At 38.7% G+C, this 20505-nt stretch overlaps 1 protein-coding gene across 2 annotated transcripts in view; it reads left to right on the forward strand.

Annotated features, from left to right (window-relative positions):
• Positions 1-20505, forward strand: part of MOCOS (molybdenum cofactor sulfurase) — a 75219-nt gene that overhangs the window by 36369 nt on the left and 18345 nt on the right. For both annotated transcript variants that reach the window (XM_054461337.2, XM_063653600.1), the window contains exon 10: positions 18835-18913. In XM_054461337.2, coding sequence (XP_054317312.2) covers positions 18835-18913 — 79 coding nt within the window. The remainder of the gene's footprint in view (positions 1-18834; positions 18914-20505) is intronic.

The raw sequence follows: 20505 nt of genomic DNA on the forward strand, positions 1-20505 counted from the left end.
TATTATAAGTGGGATTGGTTTTCTTATTTCCTTTTCAGAGAGTTTGTTTTTAGTGTATAGAAATGCAATAGATTTTTGTATGTTGATGTGTATCCTGTATCCTGCAACTTTACTGAATTCATTTATTAGTTTAACAGTTTTTTAAAATGGAGTATTTAGAATTTTTTGAATATATAAGATCATGTTTTTTGATCAAACAAGGACAATTTTACTTCCCTTTTCCAATTTGAATGTCTTTTATTTCTTTTTCTTGCCTAATTGCTCTGACTAGAGCTTCCAGTACTATGTCAAATAGTGGAGGCAAGAAGGGGCTTCTTTGCCTTGTTCCTGATCTTAGAGAAAAAGTTTTCAGTTTTCCGTCATTGAGTATAATGTTAGTTGTAGGCTTTTCATATGGCATTTATGATCTTGAGGTAACATGTTCTATTCCTAGGTTATTGAGTTTTTATTATGACAGGGTGCTGAATTTTGTCAAATGCTTTTTCTGTGTCCATTGAGATGATTATGTAATTTTCTCCTCTATTCTGTTAATGTAGTAGGTCACATTAATTGATTTTCATATGTTGAATCGTCCTTACATCCCAGGAATAAAGCTCACTTTCTCATGGTGTATGATCCTTTTAATGTACTGTTAGATTCCGTTTTGTTGAGGATGTTTGTGTTTATATTCATCAGGGATATTGGCCTGCAGTTGTCTTTGCCTGCCTTTAGTATCAAGATAATGCTGGCCTCATAAAATGAGTTTGGGAATGTTCCCTCCTCTTAGTTTTTAAGTAGAGTTTGAGAAGATTTAGTATTAATTCTTCTTTAAATATTTGATAGCATTCACCAGTGAAGCCATTTGGATGTAGGCTTTTCTTTGTTGAGAGGTTTTTGATTACTGATTCAATCTTCATACTAGTTGTAGGTTTGCTCAGGCTTTATTTTGTTCATGTTTAGTTTTGATAGATGGTATGTTTTTAGGAATTTATTCATTTCTTCTAGGTTATCCAGTTTGTTGGCATATAGTTGATTATAGTAATCTCTTGGAATATTTTATTCTTGTGGCATTATTTATAGTGTCTCATTTCATTTCACATTTTGAGTTTTCAATTTTTCTTTTCTTTTTTTTTGTTTTGTTTGTTTGTTTTTGAGACGGAGTCTCATTCTGTCGCCAGGCTGGAGTGCAGTGGCATGATCTTGGCTCACTGCAACCTCCGCCTCCTGGGTTCAAGTGATTCTCCTGCCTCAGCCTCCCGAGTAGCTGGGACTACAGGTGCGCACCACCATGCCCAGCTAATTTTTGTACTTTTTGTAGAGAGAGGGTTTCACCATGTTGGCCAGGATGGTCTCGATCTCTTGACCTCGTGATCTGCCTGCCTTGGCCTCCCAAAGTGCTGAGATTACAAGCGTGAGCCACCGCGCCCGGAGAGTTTTCTATTTTTCTTAGTCTAGATAAAAGCTTGTCAGTTCTGTTTTTCAAAAATCCAACTTAGTTTTGTTAATGTTTTCCATTTTTCTATTTTATTTATTTCCGTTGCAATCTTTGTTGTTTCCTTCCTTGTGCTACATTTGGGTTTACTTTGTTCTCCTTTTTTTGGCTCCTTGTGGTGTAAAATTAGGTTGTTTGAGATCTTTCTTCTTTTTTACTGTAGACACTTACTTCCATGAGCTTACTATTTAGTACTGCTTTTGCCATATCCCATAAATTTTGATATTTTATGTTTTCGTTTGTCTTTGGTATTTTATAATTTTTAAAATTTTCTTCTCTGATCAAATGGTCATTTAAGAGTGTGTTGTTTCATTTCCACATATTTGTGAATTTTTCCATTTTCTTGCTGCTACTATTTCTAGTTTCATTTCACTGTGGTCAGAAACTTGATATGATTTCAGTCTTTTTAAATTCATTGTCTTTTTTTTTTTTTTTTAAGTCTTGTTTTAAGACCTAACGTGATCTATCCTGGAGAAAGATGCGTGTGTGCCTTAGAAGAATGTGTATTCTTCTGCTGTTGGGTGAAACGTTTTATGTATGTTTGTTAGGTCCATTTGGTCTACAGTATGATTCAAGTCCTCCTTTTCCTTATTGATCTTCAGTTTGCATGTTCTGTCCATTATTGAATTTATTTTTGTTTTGCTGTCTATTTCTCCTTTCGGTTCTGTCAATGTTTGCTGTATGTATTTAGGTGCTCTGATGTTGGGTGCATATATAACTGTTATATATTCCTGGTGGATTGATAGTTTTATCATCATAAAATGTCCTTCCTTATCTCTTGTGACAGTTTTTGACTTAAAGTCCATTTTAATGGATATAATTATAGCCACTCCTACTCTCTTTTGGTTACCATTTGCATGGAATATCTTTTTCCATCTGTTTACTTTCAGTCTATGTATATCCTTAAACCTATAGTCAGTTCCTTTTAAACAGCATACAGTTGGGTTTTTTTTTTTTTTATGTCTTTTTATGCTTTTTTTTTTATTCAGCCACTCTAAGTCTTTCGATTGGAGAGTTCAATCAAATACATTTAGAGTAATTATTGATAAGGATTTAATATTGCCATTTGGCTAGTTGTTTTCTGTTAGTCTTATAGTTCTTTTGTCTGTCTTTTCACCTCTTGCTGTCTTTGTGTTTTGTTGATATTTTATATTGATGGGCTTTAATTCCTTTGTCTTTTCCTTTTTGTGTAACTTCTATAGTTTTTTTTTTTTTTTGGTGTGTAGTTATTTCAAGGCTTACATAAAATATCTTAGAGTTATAGCAGTCTGTTTTAAGCTGACAGCAAGTTTAATCACATACATAACTCTACACTTTAAGCTTTGCTCCCCATACTTTACGTATGGTTGTCAGGATTTAATCTATTCATAATGTGTATCTTTTTTTTTTTTTTTGAGACAGGGTCTTGCTCTATTGCCCAGGCTGGAGTACAGTGGTGTGATCTTGACTCACTGCAAACTCTGCCACCTAGGCTCAAGCAATCATCCCACCTAAGCCTCCTGAGTAGTCCTAAGCTAAGTCCTAAGCAGACACATGCCACCATGCCTGGCTAATTTTTGTATTTTTTTTTTAGAGACAGGGTTTCACCATGTTGCTCAGGTTGGTCTCGAACTCCTGAACTTAAGCAATCCATCTTCCTTGGCCTCCCAAAGTGTTGGAATTATGGGCATGAGCCACCACCCCTGGCCCATATTTGTATCTTTTAACACATATGTGTATATTTTAAGAGATGTGGTCTCACTCTGTTGCCCAGGCTGGAGTGCAGTGACATGATCATAGCTCATTACAGCTTTGAACTCCTGGGTTCAAGTGATCCTCCTGCCTTACCCTACCAAGTAGCTGGGGCTACTGATATGTGCCGCCATGCCCAGCTAATTTTTTTTTTTTTTGAGATGGAGTCTCGCTCTGTCATCCAGGCTGGAGTACAGTGGCATGATCCCAGCTCACTGCAACTTCTGCCTCCTGGGTTCAGAGATTCTTCTCCCTCAGCTTTCCGGGTAGCTGGGATAACAAGTGCATGCCACCACACCCAGCTAATTTTTGTATTTTTAGTAGAGATGGGGTTTCACCATGTTGGCCAGGCTGGTCCTGAACTAACCTCAGGTGATCTGCGTGTCTCGGCCTCCCAAAGTATGGGGATTATAGGCGTGAGCCATTGTGCCTGGCCCATGCCCAACTAAATTTTTAAAACTTTTAAAAAGATGAGTTCTCTCCAATCTAGGCAATACCATTCAGGACATAAGCAAGGGCAAAGATTTCATAGTGAAGACAGCAAAAGCAATTGCAACAAAAGCAAAAATCGACAAATGGGATATAATTAAACTAGAGAGCTTCTGCACAGCAAAAGAAATGATCAACAGAGTAAACAGACAGCCTATAGAATGGGAGAAAATTTTTGCAAACTATGCATCTGACAAAGGTCTATATCCAGCATCTATAAGGAACTTAAACAAATTTACAAGAAACAACCCCATAAAAAGTAGGCAAAGAACATGAGCAGACACTTTTCAAAAGAAGACATATATGCAGCCAACAATCATATGAAAAAAAGCTCAACATCACTGATATTAGAGAAATGCAAATCAAAACCACAGTGAGATATCATCTAACACCAGTCAGAATGAGTATTATTAAAAAGTAAAAAAATAACAGTTGCTGAAGAGGTTGTAGAGAAAAAGGAATGCTTATACACCATTGGTGGGACTGTAAATTAGTTTAGCCATTGTGGAAGATAGTGTGGTGATTCCTCAAACACCTAAAGACAGAAATACCATTTGACCCAGTAATCCCATTACTGGGTATATACCCAAAGAAATATAAATTATTCTATTATAAAAACACATGCATGCATATGTACATTTGTGACACAATTCACAATAGCAAGGACATGGAATCAACTTAAATGCCCATCAATAATAGACTGGATAAAGAAAATGTGGTACATATACATGATGGAATACTATGCAGTCATAAAAAAGAATGAGATCATGTCTTTTTCAGGGACATAGATGAAGCTGGAGGCCATTAGCCTTAGCAAACCAACACAGGAACAGGAAACCAAATACCACATGTTCTCGCTTATAAATGGGAGCTAAATGATGAGAACACATGAACACATAGAGGGGAACAATAGACACTGAGACCTACAGGAGGGTGGAGGGTGAGAGGATGGGGAGGATCAGGAAAAATAACTAATGAGTATTAGGCCTAATACCTGCATGATGAAATAATCTGTATAACAAACCCCCATAATGCAAGTTTACCTATGTAATAAACCTGCACTTGTACCCCGGAACTTAAAAGTTTTTTTAAAAAAAAGATGAGATCTCACCATGTTTCCCAAGCTGGTTTCAAACTCCTGGCCTCGAGAAATCCTTCTGCCTCAGCCCCCTACTAGCTGGGATTACAAGCATTAGCCATTGTGGACTGTGTGTATTTTAACCTATTTTTGTAGTTATTCTTTAATACTTTTGTCTTTTGACTTATTTTTGACATATTTTTGTAGCTGTTTTAAATATTTTTGTCTTTTGACCTTTATGCTAGGATTAAAATAAGTTACCCACTACCAATAGTAACATAATATTATTTATTTGTCTACATATTTACTTTATAGCAAATTTCATGCTTTCTTATGCTATTGTGTTGTTGTTTAGTGTCTTTTAGTTTCCACTTGAGGAACTTTCTTTTGCCTTTTTTATAAATCAGGTCTAGTAATGATAAATTTTCTCAGCTTTTGCTTGGTATGGTATTCTTGTTGGCAGGTTTGTTTCTTTTAATAGTTTGAATATATCATCCTACTTTGTCTGGCCTACAAAATTTCTGCTGAAAAAAATCTACTGATTGTATTATGAGGGTTCCCTTGTATATGACAAGTCAGTTTTCCCTTGCCTTTTTCCTTCCTTTTGACTTTTGGCAATCTGATTATATGTGTCTTGGCGTGGATTTTTTAAGATTTATCTTATTTGGTATCTGTTGGGCTTTTTGAATTTGGATGTCCATTTTTTTTCCTGGATTTGGGAAGTTTTCAGCCATTATTTCTTTGAATAAGCTTTCTTTTCTTTTCTCACTCTTTTCAACTTTTTAGACTCCCATAATGTATATATTGGTCCACTTGATGATGTCTCATAATTCCCCTAGGCTTACTTCACCCTTTTAAATTTTTACTTCTTTTTGCTCCTCTGACTGAATTATTTCCAATGACCTGTCTTCAAGTTTGCTTATCTTTTCTTTTGCTGATCTAGTCTGCTGTTGAACCTCCCTTATAATAAATTTTTTAGTTCGGTTACTGTGTCCTTCACCTCCATGATTTCTATCTGGTACTTTTAACATTTTCTATTTCCTTGTCGAACTATTAATTTTGTTCATACACTCTTCTCTTGACTTTGGTGACTGTCTTTATAGAGTTATTTTAAACTCTCTGTCAGGTAAACCATATTACTCTGTTTCATTAGGGTCAGTTGCTGGAAATTTATCTTGTTCTTTTGTTTGGAACATCTTTGCCTGATTCTTCATTCTCCTCAAGTGTCTGTGTTGGTGTCTGTGCATTACTTGTTTGTCTGTTTGTTTCAAGACATCTTGCTCTGTCACCCAGGCTGGAGTACAGTGGCACGATCTCGGCTTACTGCAACCTTTGCCTCCAAGTTTCAAGCGATTCTCATGCCTCAGCCTCCCAAGTAGCTGGGTTTACAGCTGGTGTGCACTACTACACCAGGCTAATTTTTTTGTATTTTTAGAGATGGGATTTCACCATGTTGGCCAGGCTGGTCTCAAACTCCTGACCTCAGGTGATCCACCCACCTTGGTCTCCCAAAGTGCTGGGATTACAGACATGAACCACTGTGCCCAGCCTGTGTCTATGCATCAGACAAAGCAAGCAACTCGCCTAGTCTTCACTGACTGGCCTCATAAAAGAAGACCCCTACCAATCAGATTGGCCAGAGATTCAGGGGGTCACTAACCACTCTTTCCTCCCTTAGGAGAATCAGGCAACTATGTTTTCTATATGCTTACGGTGTGATGAGCACTGGGGAGCTCAAGATGCTACCTCCATTCTCTTGTGAGTGGCTTCACTGTGCCAGGCCCATCAGAGCTCTAAGACTGAGAAGACAGAAGCCAGTCCTCTAGGGAGCTCTCTTGAAGAGGTTGGGGTGCTAGACACACAAACCAGCCCCTTCTCTTCCCTGAGTGAAGCTGAGAGTGAGGGGCTCTCTTCCTGATTGTATGGCACTGCACCATGGGCCAGGTGTCTTTGGAGAAGGTGCTGGAAGTCTCCCTACCAGTTTCAGTGAGTCTGGTTTCATGTTCTTTTGGGGTTCAGGAGCCTTTCAATTAGGTTCTGATTTCCATGTCATCTTCTAATAATGATAGTTTTGTACCTTTCTTTTTCATTTTTATTTGTTTATTTTTGTCTTACTGCATTTGTTAATCTTTCCTATATAATGAGGAATGGAGCACTGATGGAAGACATTCTTCTTTATTACCAACTTGAGTGGAATGCTTCTGAAGTTTCAAAAATAAGAATGATGTTTATTGTAGGTTTTTGATTGATTTATTTTATCAGGCTAAAGTAGTTCTTTTCTTATTTTGCCAAAAGTTTTATCATGACTAAATTTATTTCTTACTGAATGCTTTTTCTGCATTTGTTTATCATATTTTTTCCCATAATCTATTAATGTTATGTATTACATTACCAGATTGTCTATAACTGAGCTATATATTTGGTATCTTAAGGAAAAAGTACACTTGGCAATGACTTTCTAATACATTGCTGGGTTTGGTTTGCTAATATTTTGGTGATGTTTGTCTCTGTTTTTATCAGTGAGAGTGATTATAGCCCATTGTTATTAAATTATTCTTGTTCAAGTTCAAGTACCCAGGATATTAACATACGTTAATTATTGTTATTTTGAACTGTTACCTATGCATGTTACGCACTCCTTTATATATATGATGTGTATAACAAAGAAAAAAGAATAGCTTTCCAACTCTACTGACATAGTAAGGTTTTTGTTTGTTTGTTTGTTTTGTTTGTTTGTTTTTTAGCAATAACGATGATTGATGCAGGAATCCAATTTGATGCTAACTCCTAGAGGCTACTGAGATTTGACACTCTATACTGATATCTTTATAGAATGAACCTTCATGCTTGTCTGTCTATTTCTAAAGGATTGAAGGTAGCTTAGAGAACAATGACCCACGATGTGGATGATCCAGAAGTAGAGAAATCTTTCAAAATAATTTATAGAGTGTCCCTGGGGCCTTGGATGTGATCGCCCCCATTCAGGCTCTTCCATAAAAAACTTGCTCAGTGTACATACTATTGGTGGCACTGATAATGATGAAGAAAGTCTTCATGTTATAAAAAGATTTCTAAGACCCAGGCACTTCCTTGATCCAACCAAATTCTAGTGTCATTAAAATCTTTCTTTGTTGTTTTTGTTTTTTTGAGACATGTTCTCACTCTGTCACCCCCGCTGGAGTGCAGTGGCACAATCTCAGCTCACTGCAACCTCCATCTCCTGGGCTCAAGCCTCAAGCGATCCTGCTACCTCAGCCTCCCGAGTAGCTGGGACCACAGGCATGTGCCACCACATCTAGCTAATTTTTTATATTTTCAGTAGAGATGGGGTTTTGCCATGTTGCCCAGGCTGGTCTGAAACTTCTGAGCTCAAGCGATCCACCTGCCTCGGCCTCTGAAATTGCTGGGATTCCAGGTATGAGCCACCATGCCTGGCCTTAAAATTATTTTATATTTCATAATAATGGGCTTTGATTTACATAGTTATTCATTTTTAATTTTGAACAGATACAGTAATTGTACATATTTATGGTGTACAATGTGATACTTTGATACATGCATACAATATGTAATAATAAAATCAGTGTAATGGTCAAATCAGTGTAATTATATAGCATATTCGTCACCTCAAATATTTATCATTTCTTTGTGTTGAGGATGTTTAAAATCCTCTTTTCTAGCTATTTTGAAATATTTAATAAATTATTGTTAACCATAGTCACCCTATTGTGCTACAGAATACTAGACCTTATTCCCCTTATATACCTGTAATTTTGTACCCATTAACCAACCTCTCCCTATCCCCTTCTTTCTCCTACCCATCCCTGCTTTTGGTAACCACTATTCTACTCTTTACTTCTATGAGATCAACTTAAAAAATTCCCACATATGAGTGAGAACATGCAGTATTTGTCTTTTTATGCCTGGCTTATTTTACTTAACATAATGTCCTTTAGGCTCATCCATGTTGCTGCAAATAACATAATTTCCTTCTTTTTACGGCTGAATAATATTCCATTACACACACACACACACACACACACACACACACACACATTTTCTTTATCCATTCATTCATTGACGAACACTTAAGTTGATTCCATAACTTGGCTATTGTGAATAGTGCTGCAATAAAAATGGGAATGCAGATATATCTTAAACATACTGATTTTCCTCTCCTTCGTTATTATTATTATTATCACTTCAATAGTTTTTGGGAAACAGGTGGTGTTTAGGTACATGGATAAGTTCTTTAGGTGGGATTTCTGAGATTTTGGTGCACTCATCACCCGAGCAGTGTACACTGCACCCAGTTGGTAGTCTTTTATCTCTCAACTCCCCTCCCACCCTTTTCTGCAAGTCCCCAGAGTCCATTATGTCATTCTTATGTCTTTATGTCCCCATAGCTTATTTTCCACTTATAAGAGAGAACATACAATGTTTTGTTTTCCATTCCTGAATTACTTCCCTAAAAATAATGGCCTCCAACTCTATCCAGGTTGTTGCAAATGCCATTATTTAGTTCCTTTTAATGGCTAAGTAGTATTCCATGGTGTTTGTGTGTGTGTATACACACATCACATTTTCTTTATCCACACATTGGCTGATGAGCATTTAGGCTGATTCCATATTTTTGCAATTGTGAATTGTGCTGCTATAAACATATGTGTACAAATGTCTTTTTTATATAATGACTTCTTTTCCTCTGGGTAAATACCCAGTAGTAGGGTTGCTGGATCAAATGGTAGTTCTACTTTTAGTTCTTTAAGGAAACTCCATATTGTTTTCCATAGTGGTTTTACTAGTTTACATTCCCACCAGCCGTGTAAAGTGTTCCCTTTTCACCACATCTATGCCAGCATCGATTATTTTTCAATTTTTAAATTACGGTCATTCTTGCAGGAGTAAGGTGGTATTACATTGTGGTTTTGATTTGCATTTCCTTGATAATTAGTAATGATGAGTATTTTCTCATGTTTGTTGGCCATTTGTATATCTTCTTTTGAAAAATTTCCATTCATGTCCTTAGCCCACTTTTTGATGAGATTATTTGTTTTTTGTTGCTGATTTGTTTGAGTTCCTTGTAGATTCTGGATATTAGTCCTTTGTCAGATGCATGGTTTGCAAATATTCTCTCTCACTTTGTGGATTGTCTCTACTTTTCTGGGTATTTCTTTTGCTGTGCAGAAGCTTTTTAAATTAGGTCCCATCTATTTATCTTTGTTTTTGTTGCATTTACTTTTGGGTTCTTGGTCATGAATTCTTTGCTTACCCCAATATCTAGAAGGGTTTTTCCAATGTTACCTTCTAGGATTTTTATGGTTTCATGTCTTAGATTTAAGTCTTTGATCAATCTTCAGTTGATTTTTGTATAAGGTGAGAGATGAGGATCCATTTTCATGTTTTTACATGTAGCTTGCCAGTTATCCCAGCACCATTTGTTGAATAGGGTGTCCTTTCTCCACTTTGTTTTTGTTTGCTTTGTCGAAGATCAGTTGGCTGTAAGTATTTGGCTTTATTTCTGGGTTCTTTATTCTGTTCCATTGGTCTGTGTGCCTGCTTTTTAATACCAGTGCCATGCTGTTTTGGTAACAGTAGCCTTGTAGTATAGTTTGAAGTTGGGTAATGTGATGCCTTCAGATTTTTCTTTTTGCTTAGTCTTGCTTTGGCTAAGTGGGCTATTTTTTTGTTTCCATATGAATTTTAGGATCATTTTTTCCTAGTTCTGTGAATAATGATGATGGTATTTTGATGGGAATTGCATTGAATTTGTAGATTTCTTTTAACAGCATGGTCATTTTCACAATATTGATTCTAGCCATCTATGAGCATTAGTCCATTTGTATTGTTGTATTAGCCTGTTTTCACATTGCTATAAAGAAATACCTGAGACTGGGTAATTTATAAAGGAAAGAGGTTCAATTGACTCACAGTTTTAAATGGCTGGGGAAGCCTCAGGAAACTTACAATCATGATGGAAGGCAAAGGGAAGTGAGGACCTTCTTCACATGGTGGCAAGAGGGAGAAGGGCAAAGGAGGAACTTCCAAACATTCATAATACCATCAGATCTCATGAGAACTTACTCACTATCATGCCAACAGCATGGGGGAAACTGTCCCCATGATCCAATCACCTCCCTCCCTTGATACCTAGGGATCACAACTTGAGATGATATTTGGATGGGGATACAGAGCCAAACCATATTATTCTGCCCCTGGCCCCTCCCAAATCTCATGTCTTTTAACATTTCAAAAGCAATCATGCCTTCTCAACAGTACCCCAAAATCTTAACTAATTTCAGCATTAACTCGAAAGTCCACAGTCCAAAGTCTCATCTGAGACAAGGCAAGTCCCTTCCACCTAGGGGCCTGTAAAAGAAAAAACAAGTTAGTTCCTTCCAAGATATAATGGGGTACAAGAATTGTGTAAATGTACCCATTTTAAATGGGAGAAATTGGCCAAAACAAAGGGTCTGCAGTCTCCTTGTAAGTCTGAAATCCAGCAGGGCAGGCATTAAATCTTAAAGGTTCAAAATGATCTTCTTTGACTCCATGTCTCACATCCAGATCACACTGATGCAAGAGGTGGGCTCCCATGGCCTTGGGCAACTTCTTCATGGGCTGAAGTTGAGTGATGGGGCTTTTCCAGGTGCACAGTGCAAGCTGCTGGTGGATCTATCATTCTGGGGTCTGCAGGACAGTGGCCCTCTTCTCACAGCTCCACTAGGCAATGCCCCTGTGGGGACTCTGTGGAATCTCCAATTTCATATTACCCATCTGTGCTGCTCTAGCAGAGGTTCTCCATGAGGGATCTACCCCTGTGCAGACTTCTGTCTGGATATCCAGGCATTTTCTCACATCCTCTGAAATCTAGGTGGAGGTTACCAAATCTCAGTTCTTGACTTTTGTGTACCCACAGGCCCAATACCACATGGAAGCCACCAAGGCTCAGGGCTTGCACCCTCCGAAGCAATAGCCCAAGCTGTACCTTGGCCCTTTTAGCCACAGCTGGATTGCGAGTGGCCAGGATGCAGGGCACCAAATCCTGAGGCTACACACAGCAGTGGGGCCCTGGGCCTGACCCACGAAGCCATTTTTTTCCTCCTAGGCCTCCGGGCCGTGATGGGAAGGGCTGCTACCAGGATCTCTGACATGCCCTGGAGACAATTTTCCCCATTGATTTGGCAATTAACATTCGGCTCCTGGTTACTTATGCAAATTTCTGCAGCAGGCTTGAATTTCTCCCCAGAAAATGGGTTTTTCTTTTCTATAGCACAGACTGCGAATTTTCCAAACTCTTATGCTCTGCTACCCTCCCCTTTTAAATATAAGTTCCAATTTCAGATCATCTCTCTCAAGTTCAAAGTTCCACAGATCTCTAGGGCAGGGGCAAAATGTTACCAGTCTCTTCGCTAAAGCATAGCAAGGTGACCTTTGCTCCACTTCCCCACGAGTTCCTCATCTCTATCTGAGACTCCCTTAGCCTGGACTTCACTGTCCACATCACTATCGGCATTTTGGTCAAAACCATTCAACAAGTCTCTAGGAAGTTCCAAACTTTCTGACATCTTCCTGTCTTCTTAGCCCTCCAAACTGTTCTAACCTCTGCCCATTACCTAGTTCCAAAGTCTCTTCCACATTTTCAAGTATCTTTGTAGCCATGCCCCAAACTCCTGGTACCAATTTACTGTATTAGTCCATTTTCACACTGCTATAAAGAAATATCTGAGACTGGGTAATTTATAAAGGAAGCAGTTTAATTGACTCACAGTTCCACATGGCTGGAGAGGCCTCAGGAAACTTACAATCATGGTGGAAGGTGAAGGGGAAGCAAGGACATTTTTCACATGGTGGCAGGAGAGAGAAGGGGGTAGGAGGAACTTCCGAACACTTATAAAACCATCAGATCTCATGAGAACTCACTGTCATGAGAATATCATAGGGGAAACTGCCCCTGTGATCCAATCACCTTCCTCCCTTTATGAGTGGGGATTACAATTCAAGATGAGACTTGGATGGGGACATAGTGCCAAACCATATCACATGTGTTTCCATTTGTTTGTGTCATCTATGATTTCTTTCAGCAGTGTTTTGTAGTTTTCCTTGTAGGTATCTTTACCTCCTTGGTTAGGTATATTGCTAAATATTTTAATTTTTTTTGCAGCTGTGGTAAAAGGGAATGAGTTCTTGATTTGATTCTCAGCTTTGTCACTGTTGGTGTATAGCAGTGCTACTGATTTGTGTACATTGATTTTGTATCCTGAAACTTTACTGACTTCATTTATCAGATCTGGGAGCTTTTTGGATGAGTCTTTAAGGTTTTTTAGTATACAGTTGTATCATTGGCAAACAGGGACAGTTTGACATCCTCTTTACCGATTTGGATGCCCTTTATTTCTTTCTCTTGTCTGATTGTTCTGGCTACAACTTTGCTGAGGGTTTTAATCATAAAGCATTGCTGGATTTTGTTAAATGTTTTTTCTGCATCTATTGAGATAATCACATGATTTTTGTTTTTTACTCCTGTTTATGTGGCATATCACATTTATTGACTTATGTAAGTTAAACTTACATAAACTGCATCACTGGTATGAAACCCAGTTGATCATGGTGTATTATCTTTTTGATATACTGTTGAATTTAGTTAGCTAGGATTTTATTGAGGATTTTTGCATCTATATTCATCAGGGATATTTGTCTGTAGTTTTCTTTTTTTTGTTGTTATGTCCTTTCCTGGTTTTGGTATTAGGGTGATACTGGCTTTATAGAATGATTTAGGGAGGATTCCCTCTGTCTCTGCCTTTTGAAATAGTTTCAGCAGGATTGGTACCAGTTCTTCTCTGAATGTCTGACAGAATTCAGCTGTGAATCCACCTGGTCCTGGACTTTTTTTTGTTGGCAGTTTTTTTATTACCATTTCAGTCTCGCTACTTGTTATTGGTCTGTTCATAGTTTCTATTTCTTCCTGGTTTAATCTAGGAGGGTTGTATATTTCCAGGAATTTATCCATCTTCTCTAGGTTTTCTAGTTTGTGTGCATAAAGGTGTTCATAGTTGCCTTGAATGATCTTTTGTATTTCTGTGGTTTCAATTGTAATATTGCCCATTTCATTTCTAATTGATCTTATTTGAATCTTCTCTCTTCTTTTCTTGGTTAATCACACTAATGATCTATTGATTTTGTTTATTTTTTTCAAAGAACCAGCTTTTTGTTCTATTTATCTTTTGTGTTGTTTTTTGTTTGTTTCAATTTCATTTAGTGTTACTCTGATCTTTGTTATTTCTTTTTTTCTTCTGTTTGGTTTGGGTTTGGTTTGTTCTTTATTCTCTAGTTTTTTGAGGTGTGACCTTAGATTATTTATTTGTGCTCTTTCAGACTTTTTGATGTAGGCATTTAGTGCTATGAACTTTCCTCTTAGCAGTACTTTTGCTGTATCCCACAGGTTGTGATTGGTTGTGTCACTGTTATCGTTCAGTTCAAAGAATTTTTTAAATTCCATCTTGATTTCATTGTTGACCCAAGGATCAGTCAGGAGCAGATTATTTAATTTCCATGTCTTCGTATAGTTTCGAGAGTTCTTTTTGGAGTTAATTTCCAATCTTTTTCCACTGTGGTCTGAAAGGGTACTTGATCTAATTTCAATTTTCTTAAATGTATTGAGACTTGTTTATGGCCTATAATATGGTTCATCTTGGAGAATATTACATGTGCCAGTTAAAGGAATGTACATTCTGCAGTTGTTGGGTAGAATTTTCGTAAATATCTGTTAAGTCCATTTGTTTTAGGGTATAGTTTAAGTCCATTGTTTCTTTGTTGACCTGTCTTGATGACCTGTCTAATGCTGTCAGTGGAGTATTGAAGTCCCCCACTATTACTGTGTTGCCATGTATCTCATTTCTTAGGTCTAGTAGCAATTGTTTTATAAATTTGAGAACTCCAATTCCGGTGTTAGGTGTATATAGATTTAGGATTGGGACACTTTCCTGTTGGACTGTTCTTTTTATTATTACATAATGTTCCTCTTTGTCTTTTTAAACTGTTGTTGCTTTAAAGTTTGTTTTGTCTGCTGTAAGAATAGCTACTCCTGCTCACTTTTGGTTTCCATTTTCATGGAATATCTTTTTCCACCCCTTTCATCAAGTTTATATGAGTCCTTGTGTGTCAGGTGAGTCTCTCGAAGACAATAGATACTTGGTTGGTGGATTTTTATCCATTCTGCCATTCTGCCTCTTTTAAGTGGAACATTTAGGCCATTTACATTCAAATGTTACTATTGAGATATGAGGTACTGTTCTATTCATCGTGCTAGTTGTTGCCTGAATACCTTTTTTTAATTGTGTTACTGTTTTATAAGCTGTGTGAGCTTTATGCTTTAAGGAGGTTCTATTTTTGGTGTATTTCAAAGTTTTGTTTTAAGATTTAGGACTTCTTTTACCATTTTTTTTTTAGTGCTGGATTGGTAGTCACAAATTTTGTCAGCATTTCTTTTTCTTAAAAAAAAAATTATCTTTCCTTCATTTATGAAGCTTTGTTTCACTGGATGCAAAATTCTTGGCTGATAATTATTTTGTTTAAGGAGGCTGAAGATAGGACCCCAATCCCTTCTGACTTGCAAGGTTTCTGCTGAGAAATCTGCTGTTAATCTGTTAGGTTTTCCTTTTGGGTTACTGATGCTTTTGCCTCACAGCTCTTTAGATTCTTTCCTTTATCTTGACTTTAGCTAACCTGATGACTATGTGCCTAGGTGATAATCCTTTTGCAATGAATTTCCCAGGTGTTCTTTAAGCTTTTTATATGTGAATGTCTAGATCTCTAGTGAGATCAGAGAAGTTTTTCTTGATTATTCCCTCAAATAAGGTTTCCAAAGTTTTAGATTTCTCTTCTTCCTCAGGGACACCAATTATTCTTATGTTTGGTCATTTAAAATAATCTGAAATTTCATGGAGGCTTTGTTCATTTTTTAAAATTCTTTTTTATTTGTCTTTTGGATTGGGTTAATTTGAAAGCATTGTCTTTGGGCTCTGAAGTTCTTTCTTCTACTTTTTCAATACTATTGCTGAAACTTTTGTGTGGATTTTGCATTTCTATAAGTGTCTTTCATTTCCAGAAGTTGTGATCATCTTTTCTTTATGATATCTATTTCTCTGGAGACTTTTTCATCCATATCCTGTATTTTTTAAAAATTTTTTAAAATTAGTTTTCACCTTTCTCTGGTGCCTCCTTAAGTAGATTAATAGTCAACTTTCTGAATTCTTTTTCTGGCAATTCAGAAATTTCCTCTTGGTTTAGATCCATTGCTGGAAAGCTAGAGTGATCTTTTGATGGTGTTATAGAACCTTGTTTTATCATATTACCAGAATGACTTTTCTGGTTACTTCCCGTTTGGGTAGACTCTTTCTGTGGGAAGATATGGGACTCAAGGGCTGCTATTCACATTCTTTTGTCCTGGGGTGCTCTCTTGATGTGGTGCTCTCCCCCTTCCTCTAAGGATACGGCTTCTAAAAAGCCAGACTGCAGTGATTGTTATTGCCCTTATGGTTCTAGCCACTCAGCAGGATTCTGGGGCTCCAGGGTGGTGCTAAGAACTGTCTGCAGAGAGTCCTGTGATGTGATTCATCTTCACGTCTTCCAGCTATGGATACCAGCACTTGCTCTAGTGAAGGTGGCAGGGCAGTAAAGCGGACTCTGTGGGAGTCCTTGGTTGTAGTTTTGTTTTAGTGTGCTGGTTTTAGTCCTTGGTTGTAGTTTTGTTTAGTGTGGTGGTTTTCTTGAATGCTGGTTATGCTAGCAGTGAAGTTGTCACATGGACAGACTCAGGACCTCTGGTTAACCAGGGTGTTGCAGGTGGTGAAATTAGCTGTTGTTTTCTCCTTCTTTGGAGCAGAGTTGTTCTCTTATGAGTTGCTGTAATGGCTTGAGTTGCTTGGCCTCCAGCCAGAAGGTGGTGCTTTCAAGAGAGCAGCAGCCGCAGCAGTAGAAGGGGGATATAATCTTGCCCTGCCTTGGCTAGGCTAGGTATTGGGTTTCTCAGGTAATGAACAGGGCCATAGAGCTCCCAAGAGATCATGTCATTTGTCTTTGGCTATCAGGGCAAGTAGAGAAAAACCATCAGGTGGGGGCAGGTTAGGTGGGTCTGAGATCATACTCTCCTTGGGCAGGACTTGCTGTGGCCACTCTGGGGGTGGGGGGCTGGTTCTCAGGCAAATGGAGTTATGTTCCCAGGGGAATTATGGCTGTTTCTGCTGTGTCAAATAGGTCTCCAGAGACATGGGGGAAAGCTGGCATTGAAAGACCTCACCCAGCTCCCACACAGCCAGCAAGGCCGGTCTCACTCCCACTGTGCCTCCCCAGCAGCACTGAGGTTTCTGTATAGGCATCTGGTAAGCAGGGCTGAGATCTTGCCCCAGGCTACAAGCCTCCTGCTGAGAAAGCAAGCAGGGATCTCAGGCCTTGCTCCTCCCTGCCTGCCAGGACAGTTGGCTGCAGCTTCTACGCTTGTATCTTTACTTCCCATTTGTCTTCTCCTCTGGATTCTACTTAAGAAAGTTTGTGCTCAGTTAAAATTATTACAAAGTCAAGCTAGGAGCTTCCTTCACCCTGTGGCCCCTCTCCAATTCCACTGGCTGCCTTCCCTTCCTCAAGGACCCCTGTGAGATAAGTCCAGGAATGGCTTTCTTGGGGTTCAATCTGAAGACCAGGAGTCCCTACAGGGCTCTTCCCGCTGCTTCTTCTACTTTTATATTTTGCTTGGCTCCCTAAATCCATTTCAGCTCTAGGTAAGGTTAAATCCTTCTCTTGTGATCTGGATTTTCAGGTTTCCCAATGGGGATGTGTTCAGAGGCCAACTTCTCGCCTTCTCACGCTTTGGGAACTCAAATTTTTGGCTATCTTGTGGTGTTTGCAGCAGCAAGCTGCTTCTTTCAAAGTGTCTATGAATTCTATCAGTTTTCCTGATATGTTCCTGCAGTGGTTCGTGGAGCAAAAGTTCACAGTGTGAGTCTCTATGTGCTGTTCTGTCCGTCTAACTGGGAGCTGTACATTAGTCCTGTCTCCTATCCACTGTTCTTTTTTTCCTCTGATTTTCCTTTCCTTTGGGTAAATACCCAGAAGTGGGATTGCTGGATCATACGGTATTTTTATTTTTAGTTTTCTGAAGAACCTCAGTAGTGTTTTCCATGATGGCTGTACTAATTCACATTCCCACCAACAGTGTGTAAGAGTTCCCCTTTCTCTGCATCCTCACCAGCATTTGTTATTTTTTGTCATTCTGATAAGAGCCATTCTAACTGGGGTAAGATCTCATTGTGGTTTTGGTTTGCATTCCCCTGATGATTAGTGATGTTGAACATTAAAAAAAAATCGATTAGCCATTTGTGTGTCTTCTTTGAAGAAATATCTATTCAGATTATTTGCTCATTTAAAAAAATTGAATTACTTGTTTTTTTTTCACTGTTGAGTTGTTGATTTTCTTATATATGTGGTTATTAATCCCTTGCTGGATGGATGCTTTGCAAACATTTCCTCTCATTCTGTTGGTTGTCTCTTCATTCTGTTGTTTCCCTTGTTGTGCAGAAGCTTTTTAGTTTGCTGTAATTCTGTTTCTCTATTTTGGCTTTTGTGGCTGATGCTTTTGAGGTCTCATCCAAAAATTCTTTGCCCAGACCAATGTCTTGAAGCAGTTCCCCAATGTTTTCTTCTAGTAGTTTAATAATTTGGGGTCTTAGATTTAAGTCTCTAGTCCATTTTGAGTTGATTTGTGTATATGGTGAAAGATAGGGGTCTAGTTTTATTCTTCTGCATATGGTTATCTAGTCTTCCCAGCATCATTTATTGAAGAGAACTCTTCTTGCTCCAATGTTTGTTCTTGACACCTTTGTCAGAAATCAGCTGACTGTAAATGTGTGGATTTATATTTTGGTTCTGTATCCTGTCACATTGGTCTATGTGTCTATTTTTGTGTCAGTACCATGCTGTTTTGGTTACTATAGCTTTGTAGTATATTTTGAAGTCAAGTAGCTGTTGTTTTTACTTAATGATAAATTTGTTTTTAACCTTTGTTCATTAGGGATGGAGCCTATAGAGATGCCTCTTGAGGAAAATAGTGAACGGACTCAGATTCGCCAAAGCAGGGTCTGTGCTGACAGGTGAGACTCTGAAGCAGGTGAAAATCTCAGCTTTATTGACAGGCTGGCACAGAGGGGGAAGAGGGTAATGCCCTATGCAATCTATCCTTTGCTACCCTTCAGTCCAGTTGCTGCCCATTGCTCCCTTGCATGCTTCTCTCTAACCACACTCTTGGCTTTTTGCTCTTCAAACCTCCCAAGCATGCTCCCTTCTCAGGTCTTTGCACTTGCTGTTCCCTCTGCCTGGTGCTCTTCCCCTAGTTATACCTCCACAGGGCTTGTTCTCTCACCTCTGGCAGTTTCATCTCCAACAGGTCTCTGCTCAAAAGCCACCTTCTCAAAGGGCCGCATGACTACCCACAGAAACTAGCCTCTCCCTCTTCATTTCCCCTGTTGTATTCATCTCCTTTGCCTTTGTTGTTTCCAGGTTAATATATATCTGTTTATTGATCTTTAGTCCCTCCCACTAGAATGCCCATGTTGTTCCCTTCAGAGCCTGGGACAGTGTCAAGAGGACAGTGTGGGGTGGGAAGAAAAGGTGACACAGAAGGAACAGTCTAGAGGGCACTGCAACACTCCAGAGGAGGCCTCATAGGGAGGGAAAAGACCTGATTTGCATGTTGAGAAGACTGGCTGGTGCCTGTGGAGTGGTTGGAAGGGGGAAGGGGTGCAAGCAGGAAGGCCACATAAGCACCTGTGTTAGCAACATAGGTGGGACAAGATGGAGGCTTGGACCAGGGTCAGAGAGAAAGTCAGGAAGCTGCAGGTATATATTCTGGAAATAGAATAACCTGAACTAGCTGATGATTGGATAAGGAGGCTGAGGGTGAGGGGGGTTATCAAGACATCTCTCAGGTTTCTAAAGCCTAGCTTTCAGGTGATAACTCATAGATTATATACCCATATTATGGGTTATTATCTAATCTGGGTTGCTGATGATAAATCATCTACTGAATTCTAGGAAATGTAAAGTGGGGTTGAATGTAATAGCATTGCTATTTTGTTTATTGATTGTACATGTTTCTAAGTATTTTTATTGAATAAATCAAATGTCTGCATCCCTTGTTACCTAATCTTATCTGTACCTGAATACATGTGGAATAGCAAATTTTCCAATCTTGGGAAATTTATCCTATCTTAAGCATCAACCAATTCCCCTTTCACCCCCGCCCATATACTAAAACAGTTAACTATATAACGCTTCACTAAAGATTTATGTATAATAAAAAACTTACAAAGTGCTGATTGCCTACCAGTTAACACAATGCACTCATTAGTGGGTAGGTCTGTGCTCAGTAGATGGTGATACTGCGTGGTATCAAACCATATTGCACGTCTTTGTGCACTGCCCTGAACATATGCTATCATGCAAGGCAGGAAATGGTATGTTAAATGCTAAAGCTACATCCAAGTTGAACCCCAGTCATTAGTGCTCTGGGTGATAGGCAGAGGATCACTCTGGGAGTGTGAAGGGCTATACCCCCAGGAAAGCACAAAGGTGATGATGTGATGATCGTGCTTGACACAGTGGAGCATCCTGGGCACTGGTCCCCGCCTTGGAGGCTAAAGGGTGAAGCACACCCTACATCTTCTCGTCAGTACTTCCACCAATG

The sequence above is a fragment of the Pongo pygmaeus genome, chromosome 17, assembly GCF_028885625.2.
Source record: "Pongo pygmaeus isolate AG05252 chromosome 17, NHGRI_mPonPyg2-v2.0_pri, whole genome shotgun sequence".
Lineage (NCBI taxonomy): Eukaryota > Metazoa > Chordata > Mammalia > Primates > Hominidae > Pongo > Pongo pygmaeus.